The sequence below is a fragment of the Cryptotermes secundus genome, unplaced genomic scaffold (assembly GCF_002891405.2).
Source record: "Cryptotermes secundus unplaced genomic scaffold, Csec_1.0 scaffold599, whole genome shotgun sequence".
Lineage (NCBI taxonomy): Eukaryota > Metazoa > Arthropoda > Insecta > Blattodea > Kalotermitidae > Cryptotermes > Cryptotermes secundus.
Genome location: NW_019730109.1, coordinates 280,745 through 292,749, shown reverse-complemented (window position 1 = coordinate 292,749; position 12,005 = coordinate 280,745). Strand labels below are relative to the sequence as shown.

General features: G+C 37.8%; 1 protein-coding gene across 6 annotated transcripts in view; it reads right to left on the bottom strand.

Moving 5' to 3' along the window:
• The window catches only part of LOC111866186 (extracellular sulfatase SULF-1 homolog), a 245,366-nt gene that overhangs the window by 14,958 nt on the left and 218,403 nt on the right, over window positions 1–12,005 (bottom strand). For 5 of the 6 annotated variants that reach the window (XM_023854887.2, XM_023854884.2, XM_023854885.2 and 2 more), the window contains 4 exons: window positions 11,125–11,865; window positions 9,050–9,222; window positions 3,671–3,855; window positions 1,286–1,417 (listed from right to left, as the gene is read on the bottom strand). In XM_023854887.2, the coding sequence (XP_023710655.1) occupies window positions 1,286–1,417; window positions 3,671–3,855; window positions 9,050–9,222; window positions 11,125–11,865 (1,231 nt within the window). The remainder of the gene's footprint in view (window positions 1–1,285; window positions 1,418–3,670; window positions 3,856–9,049; window positions 9,223–11,124; window positions 11,866–12,005) is intronic. The other variant, XM_023854888.2, reaches the window with a different exon arrangement.

Genomic DNA, 12,005 nt, shown 5'->3' with positions numbered 1-12,005 from the left:
TGATCATAGAAAACATTGTGAGAAACAGTACCGAGTTTCGGGGATAACTGAATTGTATTGTATTTATTACACGTTCCAGCACATCCATACAAGGCCGAAGCCATTGGATACAGAACCTATATGCATGAATGTATTTTGTCATGGAGTATAATTTCTATGAATACAATTTGTATTTTATAATAGCATACTAAAAATAATGTATTTCCCATTTTTCTTTCCGCTTCTTTAATTTCTCTTCTGAGTCTGAAGTTTTGGAAGTCGCATCTGCATCCTTAGGAAATCTGTTGATGATTAATCTAATTCTTAACCCTTATAAACATCATCATAACTCCAAACTCCTAAGGATTTAAAAAAAATGCAGTAAAACATTATTGTGTTTAGTTTATATAGCCATGACTAAAGCAAGTGTTAATGATCCACTATTTTTTAATTTAATAACCAGAAATTTCAGAGAATAGAATCTCAAATTGGTTTTACTGAGTAATCAAATACTGCACAGAAAAATAAACAAATGTAAGAATTACAGATGCTGAAACGATAATTACTTGCTGAACAGTGGAATTTGATTGGATGGGTCACAGAATAAATGGAGACATACTGAAATAATTAAAAATGGAACCCATGTCAAACAAAATTTCGATATACAAAATGAAATGGAATCAATATGTGGACAGAATGCAAAGAAACAGACTTGCAAAAGTATTATAAAATTACCAGCCACATGTATCAAGTAACCAGGTAAGACTTTTGAAGAAAATACTGGATGAATAAGGCCAGATTACTTCAACAAGGTGACCTAACTGCCAGACTGTTAGACTGATTATTAAGGTAAAATCCTCCCTCTGCTTAACTAATTAAGCACTATGATATGAAGGTGTATGGAGCAGTGGATGTATAAATCCACATTTTCTTGACATCAGCACTAGTTGGAGGTGAGTGGTCAGCTTCACACTCCTGCTTTACACCTGGGGAAAGAATCTCCTGTTACCTATTGGATAGGAGGTTGGGTGGACCCCAGAACCAGTCTGGATAACATGAAGAAGAGAAAATTCTTCCACATTAGACTTTTTATTATTATTATTATTATTATTATTAATGAATGATGATGGTGATAGTGAGGATTGTGATGACAACAGTAATAAATGTAAGTTTATGTCCACTGTAACCAAAGCAAATTTGGGTTATTCTTCTTGACCAAATTCTGTAAGCATATATAAATGTACTATATCAAATGATTGATTGGATGGAAGAAACAATTATACATGCAAATTATTCATCATCTTACCGATTCGGAGATTATAGAATGTGACAAGACCTGTGACAAATTCACAGTAGAGGAAATTATGAGTTGCATTGATGGTCCTCAGACATGAGTATGTATTGTTGTTGGCATTCATGCAGAAGCAGAAGGGACCCTCTAGAACAAATATGTCATTAAATCTGTTACTATTTTAAGTAACATATAATCTTAAAGAATTTAATTTACAATTATGAAACAGTAAATGTGAACTTTCAGCAGAGACTTTAATTTATATATAATATCTGTTCTACTGCTTCTGAGGTTACCTCTCTCCTTGTATTTTCTGTTTCAGACAATCTGTAAGAAGTACTGGATAATTTGTAGACTTGAAGAACAAGTGCACATACAATACTCAGCAATTACTTAAATTCAAATTGCAGAATTTGCAAGAAATATAACATTTTTCACATTACATTTTTTAATAATTCTCAATGCATTAACCTGCAATAGGTTTGAACATTATACTACAAAAAATTAAAAGCAGGGCCGTGCCATAGCTCAAGCGGTTAGTTGCTGGCTTCCCACCGCGGCAGCCCGGGTTCGATCCTGGTTCTGGACAACTGGGATTTGTGGTGGACAAAGTGGCGCTGGGGCAGGTTTTCTCCGAGTACTTTGGTTTCCCCTGCCAATCTTCATTTCACTAATTGCTCCACAATCACCCTCGCCTATCATCTGGGGCTAGTACAATAGGCCAGAAGTGGCCGCAGTACAAGGGACTTAGTCCCACCCCACTAGCAATAAAAAAAGATTAAAAGCACAATTTTTCAAAGTTTTTAACAAAAGTATGCTCTGTATATCCACTTTTTATACCTACTTGAAATCAAAATTTTACATATATATCAAGTGTAATATTTTTGCAGAAATATTTTAAGTTTATATTGCAATCATGTGGGTTAGGACACCATTTAGTCTGGAAAGCATGTACCAATGTTTTGGAAGAATATCTACTTGACTCACTTTAATCATGACCCATAATACCACATGAATCTTCACAGCAATAAAAATCTCAAATCTTAAAATATTTTAGTTATTTGTTATACAACATCTTAGAGAAAATTAAATCAGTGTCAGAACTTGACACTAGTAGTAAAGCTTTTTTCATATGAAACATGGTTGCCATTATAATTACTCCAATGTGCAAATATAAGCCTATAATATCATTATTATTAAAATGCATATTTGATCTAAACAAATTAGTTTGATTCTCAAAACTGCTTGTCACGTTTAACAGAACATGATTTTAGAAACAGTAGTTCAGGCAAATTTAAAATTTATTTTTTTTAACTTTAAATTATAATATGACACCTGTTCCAAAGCTGTCCCTTTGTCAAACTACTGAGATTGGACATGTCAGTAAGGCATAGAATTCTAAATTTACATAAACCTAGAACTTCAACTAAATTTCAAACACAACATAATTTGAGACCATCCATCTTTACATAGGAATAAGAATACCTGAACATCACATTCTGCTAATTCATGAGACTATACTCAACTACAGAATAGAATGCTGTGATAGAAAGGATCTGATATCACTCTTGAAATGCTACACTTAGTCCAGCTTCTTAATTTGAATTGAACTCCAGTATGTGTTCACATATTTTTGCTGTTTACTGATGAAAAAATAAAAATACAGTACTATCATCTCCATGTGAACATATATTTGTTTTCCATTATATTGTCATGAGACATAAGCACTGGGGGATTACATCACCTGGCCTGTCCATGACTCTTGCAACATCTGGAATGCTCATGAAAACTGCTCAGCTGACATGCTTACAAACATGCTAGAATCTTCCCTATAAGTGATAAGTCTATAAGAGTCGGTTTGTAAATCAGTTAGGGAATCAGTCACTGTTCACCTCAGTGTAGTGGGGAATGCAGGAAGTGAGCAATGGTACTGACATGAAGTAACAAATGGACAGAGAAGTGCATAAGTGGTACTGGATAGTGGGACAGTAAATGCACCAAATACTGATTAATTATTAAACATCTCTATGTGGTTTTGCAAATTCAAATAGAAGCAATGGAATGTGTTCCATCTATGATTTGTTTTATCTAAGTGGTCAAGTTACAAAGTGTTATATTTTAAAATCTTCATTAAAGAACAAAGTTCCATTTGTTGCATTGGTTAAGTTACAAATAAGATAGACTATGCACAATATATGTACAATAGTCAGATCTTCAGTTTTGGTCATCATGATGAAAACACACAAAACTGTTCTGGTGAACAGTCAAAGGGTTAATACAGTGAAGTCACAGATGTCAACAGTGTTTCACAAGGACTTTGAAGTATGTCTATCCCAAACTATGGTGTTTGGTATTCAAATAAATATTACAATTAAACTTTCACTCTTTTGTCTTTATTACCTGTCCACAGAGGTTCTGTCTTCCAATGATCATTATCATGATTGAAACAATTCATTTTCTCTGCCAGACATTCTTTCTCCAGCTTTGCTTTTTTCTTCAGCTTTCGTTCTTTCTTCTTCAGTCTTTCTTCTTTAATTCTTCGACGGGCTTCTTTTGCAATTTCCTTCTCCTCACGCCTTGTGAGACTGAAATTTATAAATGATGTGCATGGGATTACTTCATCCTGTATAATATGATATGAATGGTATGAAGACTAAAGACATCTCATCTCGCAAGAAGAATAGAGCAGGTTTCTGAATAAAAATGACTGACATTAATTTCTGATGCTTATTATCTTCTTGAGTTTATTCAACTCATTCCCAGTTATTAAGGTAAAGATAGCTGTAGTGAAAAGATTGGTGACTGTCATGGCTGCAGTTCTGATGATGATGGTTGTGGTGATCATGGTGGTGGCTGTGATGATTTTGGCGGTTGTTTTGTGCATGGAAATACTTTTAGAAATGATGATGGCACTTAAGAAGAAGAGGAAGGGAGGAGGAAGAGAAAAAGAAGATGAAGTTATTACAACAGTACTCTGTAGAGCCCTCTAACATAGTACTAGACATTTAAAAATGCAGGGTTTATCCCCATCTTGTTGACTAGTATGTTATTCATACAGGGAACGTAGTCCACTCACTGATCAAAGTTCTTGCTGCCAAAAATTATATTCATTTTGACACATAATGAGCACTATATGTGCTATATGTGCGAATACTTCCACAATTCATGAATATTACTACAAAACACCTGTGTCATCCAGGACTGTGTGCATATTGTAGCTTGTAGACCCATTGCTAAATAATGACTCCGTGAACAACATCCACTGCTAGGCAAAACAGATTCTTAAAAAGCAACAATTGAACAGCAACAGAGGTAACTGAGGCACAAGAATAGTTCGGAAACCCCAAAGTAGGGCAACATCTGCCTTTGGAAGATGTTACCAGACAATGACTGGTGAAGACACAGCAGACTGTGAAGACTTAGTATGTGCTGTAGTGAACTGCAGATTATATGAATTAGCAATAGTGCTTAGTTACTTCTAGTTACCATCCAGAATCGCCAATCCAAACCCTCTCTATAATCATTCATACCCTTGACAACTGATATCAGAAGTGGGATGGATTGGAAACTGCACTGGATCGTAACAACTGGTGTCAGAAGTGGTTGGATTGGAGACTGCAGTAAGAAGCTATATCGCCACACTATGGAGATGGAACAAATAATGGCACACCTTCTGGCTGAAATAAAAACCAACCAAGAACACCTGAAAGAAGAAATAAGGGCCAGTCAAGAACTCCTGAAAGAAAAACTGCTGGCCAAGATGGAAACCAACCAAGAAAAGGTGATGGGCAAAGTTAGATGCCCATCATGAAAGGATGTTGGCCAGGGTGGTCTCCCAACCAGATAAAATGGACGTCGTGGTGGATGTCTTCAAATAAAGGTCGAAGGAAATGGACACAACAGATATGGAGGCTAATTGAGAAAAGTTGGAGGATATAATGGCGCCTCAGGAAGTCCATAAGGAAGAGGCCATGGTGGAAACTAGAGAACTGCTATAGCGATATGGGGACTGACCTTTGGTCATAGGGCACCGCCGACAGCCGAGAAATGGACCCAGGGTGATGGTGCGTCCTGGAAGAAGTTGGCTGCCACCTGCAGCCAGACAACCCGCTGTGCCATTCTTGCACGGTATAGGGGACGTGGTCATAAAGGGTGGACGGTTGAGAAGTGAAGATAGAATGGCCCTGAATGCAACAATGCCATAAGGAACAGAGGTCTGAAACAGCAGCTGTGCCAGGGAAGCAAGGAGATATTTTACGAGGCCCTTGGACAAACCATTGGGCTGAAGGTCATGGAAGGGCACTGTCAGGTCTTCTGTGAGGATTCGAAAAATGACTTGTAGAATATTGTGTAACAGTTACCCTCTCTGAAACACAAGACAAGGGTACTAGCAGCTTAAGAGCCAGAGATGCTGGAGCACTGACCACTTTTGGAACTTATGCCAGCAGCAACCAAAAAGGAACCCTAGATTGAGGTTGATAGTGGTACACCTGGACCAGTTTGCACATTATTATGGAGCTGCTCAGGAGGAGTGGCCTTAAGGAGAGAACAGCAGGAGTAGTTGGAGAGTAATCACCATGGGAACAAAGCCACAGGGAAGAAAGGCTAAGCTGATCACAGCCCTCAGAATAGAAGAAATGACAGTAGACCAAATAGTTTTCAGGAGGCATGCAGACCCATTGCTAATTAATGATTTTGTAAACAAGCCCATTGCTAGGCAACAGTTTCCTAACAAGCAACAATTGAACAGCAATAGAGGCATGGTGTTTTCTGTGCGGTCCATGCACAGATGTTTTAAGCAGAACAATTAGTTAGAGTTAGTGTGTGCAGTGGCCGCGCCATAGCTCAAGCGGTTAGTCACTGGCTTCCCACCACGGCAGCCCGGGTTCGATCCCGGGTCTGGTCAAGTGGGATTTGTGGTGGACAAAGTGGCACTGGGGCAGGTTTTCTCTGAGTAATCCGGTTTCCCCTGGCAATCTTCATTCCACCAATTGCTCCACAGTGACCCTCACCTATCATCTGGAGCTGGTACAATAAGCCAGAAGTGGCTGCAGTACAAGGGACTTAGTCCCACCCCACTAGCAATAAAAAAAATAGTGTGTGCAGAGCAGGGAAGTGAAGAGTTGGTTTGTGAGTTAGTGAGTTAGTCAGAGAACTGGAGTTCAGTCATTGTGAGCTGTTGCTGTTAGAAGCTGGTAACTGAGGCACAGGGAACATCCACCATTAAAGCCATTATCAGGTAACAACTGGGGAAGACACAGCAGACTCTGAAGACTTTGTATGTGCTCTAGTGAATTGCAGAGTGTGTGAATTAGTGATAGCACTGTAGTTACTTGTAGTTATGATCTGGAAGTGTTCAATAAATTGAGTCACCAATCCAAACCCTGTTTAGAGTCACTCATACATGTGACAATATGTTTATCCTGATGGTTACATTTAAAAATGTTGACTTGAAACTAAAATTCTAATGTATATGTTGGGTCTGAAGTTCTCATGGTGATGATTAGGAAGAGTACAGTGTTCTAGTTTGTAATGCTACATATTTCAGAAAGACCAAATACTGTGTCAGAACAGATGACCTCACTCTTTAGGGTTGAGAACTCGAGCAAGATATCAGTAGAAGCAGGAAATAAAGTTGATTCCAGCTGAGCTAAACTTGCCATCTGCTTCTCCTAGTTTTTTACTCTGTGACTCTAAAGATGGGGAAAATACATTCCTCTGAAATATCACTCTCTCTCCAAACAACACATTACAACCCAAGAGAGTGTACTCCTCTTATAACAAATTTATTCATTTTTACATTAAAGTGTCTCACTTTCTCTCAACACTTACATCAGTTACTATGGAGCCTGTGTGAACCTATTTTCTAATATCTTCAGTAATGGTCTACTGACCTTCTTTCGGCTTGACAATGATAAAGGAATGGACTTCTGGAATAGGAAACCCATGGGGAAGGATTCTGTATAATCTCAATGATTGGGTGCTGAACATGACAGTGGCCAGGTGAGAGAAACTATAGCTCAATATTAACTCTGAATCACTGCATAGCATTGTAAAAATATTGAGCAGTTAAGTATAGTGTAATTTTAGACACATATTTTAATGTATTACATTGGTGCTTATTTTATGAAGAATTTTAAGAAGAGTATGATCTTTTGGGTTGTAACACCTTGTAGTAGACGTTCATCGATGTTTCTGAGGAATGTATAGATTCCATGTTCATGGTACAGGAGTAAGCCAAACCCAAAACCAGCAAGAAGCCGGCAGCAACTGGTTCTGCTTACTGCCTGCTTCCTAGTAGATGATATCTGCATATACAAATGCCCTTGATAATGGAAGTAGACCGAAATGTTTGGGATGTACAGTCATTATTGATGCCATTCTTGTATCTGATGTTAAGGAAAAACTAGAATACAATTAGAACTGATAGAGTGGAATGGGTTCTGAATATAAATTCTCTTCAGTAATTTCATTAATCTGTTGGATTTGTCAATACTCCAATAGACAAACCACTTCGGAAAGTTTGTAGGCCCTGAAAAGGGCCGTTCGGCTGGGATGTTTGGCTGGTGAAGTAGGCCTGCATGCGCCGGTAGAAATAATGTCAGCTGTGGTGTGTTGACTAATGTTATGGCAGCTGAGTGAGTTGACTGGCCGCAGTGCGGCAGTTGCCGGGAGTTGCCTGGTCACAGTGCGGCAGTTGTCGGAAGTTGCCTGATCGCAGAGCGTGGTTGCTGGGAGAAGTCTGGTTGCAGAGCGCAGTCACTGGAGTGACGGCAGCTGCGCCAGTTGCCCAGTGAGTTGGGCATGACCGCCAGCGAGTCGAGGAAGCCGAGATGCCCAGTGAGTCGGGCATGACCGCCAGAGAGCCGAGGCAGCCATTCCTGACGCAGTGAAGTGCCAATGACTCCGAAAACCGATCGCTCTGGACCAAGTGTAATAGCTGGCTGGCTGGTGTGGTCACTGCTGCTGACTGACTGTGGCGAGCAATGTGCTCCGCCTTTTATACAGTGCGTGATGGAGGAGCGAAATTTGCAGAGCACTGATTGGCTAGCACGTGTAATGATCTGGATGATGCTAGACAGCAACTGCTGTATAAATGCTAGCGTTGGAAGCAACGTGATTGGTTAGTGCGCGTGATGGTGAAAAGTGAGCGGGAAAGTGGGTGCTGTATAAATATGACATGTGGGATGTTCCCACAAATCTTTTATAGATGTAAACATAAATATATAAAATACAAGTAAATCCTCTCAGATTTCTTAACAACATCCATCATATTTGGTGACCCATATAAAGCTAGAAGCATTCAAGGACGAAGATTTGTCTGGTTATGTGTTCGTTGATACAATATTATATCTTTGATGTGACAAATACACTGTATCCTGTTGCTAATAAACAAGTTACATTAAATGGTCCTTATTAACAATGTTTTAGTCATTTAATAGTTTCCAGTATGATACACAAAGTATGTTCCATCTATGGGGTTTCTGACTGGGTGAACTATGTGGCCACCCCCTCAGGTGTCAAACATTAAGATCTTCACAGAAGAGAATTTTTTCTTCTTATTCTGTGGCTTGCATTAGTTGTGTACCAACTCAGAAACAGTATCTGAAATGTACAGCAGTCAAATTTGTACTGTTTTGGTGATCATTGAGAAAACAACCAAGATGATTTTTTCCAGGTAGTCAAACAATTAAGTACTGAATTGCAGGGATAATGTTCAGTGCTAAAGGTGACAGTATTTATTGTTGCTGTGACTGACTTCTTGAATCAGGTACTCACATATCAGGTTGACAGTAACAAGTGTGCTGACCATGACCTTCAGGAAGAAATATCTGCTTGTTGCTATTACTGTTACCAGTGCTACTGTTGATATTATTTGCATGTTGGACTCTGTAGCCAGGCTTCTGAGGTCGATACACTGTCACATCAATACGACTGGGACCTATACCAAGCTGATGCAAAGAATTACATATAAGTAAAGTATAAAATTATCTTACAAACACAGGGCCACATACTGTTGTGAAATAATAATTAAGTATTTGAATTATTTAAAAAAATATAATGAAGAAAAAATAAATGAGTACAGATATAATGGAAATTATATAAAATGGACAGAAAAAAAAATTATACACTTACAGAAACTGTGTTGCAAGAAGTTCAAATATGAGAATGGAAATTGCAAATTTTTTGCAAATGTATTCTTTTATTTACTGCAGAGACAAGTCTATTATTCCATAGCTAATCATACAACAGAGTAAAAGTTATTGTATTTTATTCCATTGTATTTAAAACATTCTTATATAGCAAATATTTATATTTTAGAGGCTAATGAGCTCTGTAATTTTTAGGTAGATTTTGTGTGTGACATTCAAGATTATTGGGTTTTTGGACTTTGTCCAATGTCCAGTATTCTCAAAAGTACTATAAACATGACATTTTAGAAACTGGATTTGTTTCCGTCTTCTGGTGAGGAGGTGGGAGACACTTACTCTGTTGGATTGGTTATGATGAGTAAACTAAGCGTTGGTCCAGTGATTGGGCCCAACTGAGTAGGTGTCTCACACCACCTCACCAGAAGATGGAAACAGATCCAGTTTCTGAAACGTTGCATTTTTAGTGTTTTTATAATACCAGATGATGGACAAAGTAAAAAAAAAATCCATTAAGCTTGAGTGGCTATACTTTATGTCATATACTAACATTTCTCCACAGTGAGCGTTTTTTTTTTAAATAAGTAAACGTTGAACTTCAGGTAAAATTAGTGTTATACTGGACTGATATGAACTAACATTAATTTACAATTACAACTAACAATTTACATCCAGATTATATGTGTACATATTTACTAATCAAAATTTCTGGTTTATATCATGCATTCTTGTAATTCCTTAGAAAACTAATGAGATACATACACAATAGTTAAAAACACTAGAAATGTGAACTACAGGTTGAAATACTGTACGTGTATTTTCAAATGTATTCCTTGAGATTCTATATTGTCAGTCTGAGAGGATATAGACAGGGTTTGAATTGGTAAAGGGATTTACTGGACACTTTAGCAAACAACTTGTGTCAATGCTAAAGGCTGGTGTTCTTAGTCACTGACTTCATGGTGCTGCTTGGTAATGTCTTCCAATAGTGGATGATCCTCTCCTCCTGGGCTCACATCCTAGTAGGCTTGCAGCCACACCAACTTCCTACTCTTCTAACTGCCACTTCAGGACTCTCCCATATTGGCAGCTGGTCCTAATTACATAGCCTTGGCACGGACCGCACAGAAAACACTACTTTCAACAGTTATGCCATTGTTGTGTGTTACACAGCCGTTACCAGCAATGGCCATTTCTCCTGCTCCACAGTTCTTGCTTTGAGCAAATATGCCAAAGTATATTCCATTTGCATTGAGGTTTATTTATTGTTGAAATAGTGTGCAATTAATGTTTATTTCTCCTTCATATCTTTAACTGTGTAATTTAACTTACTTATTTGTTGCATCTCTATCAAATGGGTTCAATACATCTACTTTAACAATGTTTTGTACTTACCATTGTTTTCTATATACTATAGTCATTCATAAACTGTAACATTTAATCTATAATTTTATTTTGTATAAAAGTTCTGTGTGATTAGCCATTTCTGATGAAGTCAATAAAGTTCAACTTGATTTTCAGAGTGCAGAATTGACTAAACAGGAGCAAAATTGGAGTCACTTGCCAACTTTAGCATAGACCCTATCCATAGTAATTTCATAGAGCTCCATCAAGTAGTTTTTAAGATCAAACGTATGGATGAACACAACCTTCACATTATAGTTTAAAATTATATGCACATCAAGGGAGAAAAAAGTAACTCACCTTGTTTCCATTGGTTGCTGCTGGTTCTGAGAACTTCACTCTCTGCTCTGAAGTTGGCTTTGATGTTGTAGAGTTCAGTGGTACAGAGTACTCTGTAGTAGGCCCTTCAGTGATGTTGAAATCCAGGAAGCCCAAAGTAACTTCAATTGCAGAATCCACATGAGCTGATGGATCTGTTGTCATGTTTGTAGAATGGAAGAAGGGAGGTCCAGAATTTGAAGATAAGTGGTGGTGTCGGTGGTGAAATCTTGAATTTTCAGTAGTTACTAATGAACCTCCCTGAGAATTTTCACTGTCATATTCCTCAAATAAAGTTTCATCAAACTTCTCATTTGTTTTATCCTGCCTAACACTATCTTCCCTTGCTACTGTCAATATAGTGGTTGCTGCATATACTTTTGGTTTCTTTGTTCCTTTGTACTGGTCTCCTTTGTAATGATTTCTATTATGCTGACGATCATGTGAATTTTTTGTCTGGTTTCCAACACGTCTCCCTTCCTTTCCAATATTTTTACTTTCTGTTACTGTTTCAACACCCCTTTCCTGACCAGACTGCACTTTTCTAATATTTGTTACATTGTGACTCTCTGTTTCTGCTTCTCCATATACTCCTTCTTCTCCTTCCTCTTCTTCTTCCTGTAATATTTCTTCTACGCCATCATTATTATCTTCATCTTCAAGACTGGCATCATATGAAGTAGTATCTTGAGGCCGTTTCTGACGAAGATGACGCCTAATTTCCTGAACACAGAAATTTTTTAATCGTTTGGTTCTCAGCACACACACACACACAACAGTTTAAGCTATTTGTTCTTCTTCAACAAACAGAAATTATGCATTATCATGAGAATATGCTAACAGAAGACAATGTATGTATAAAA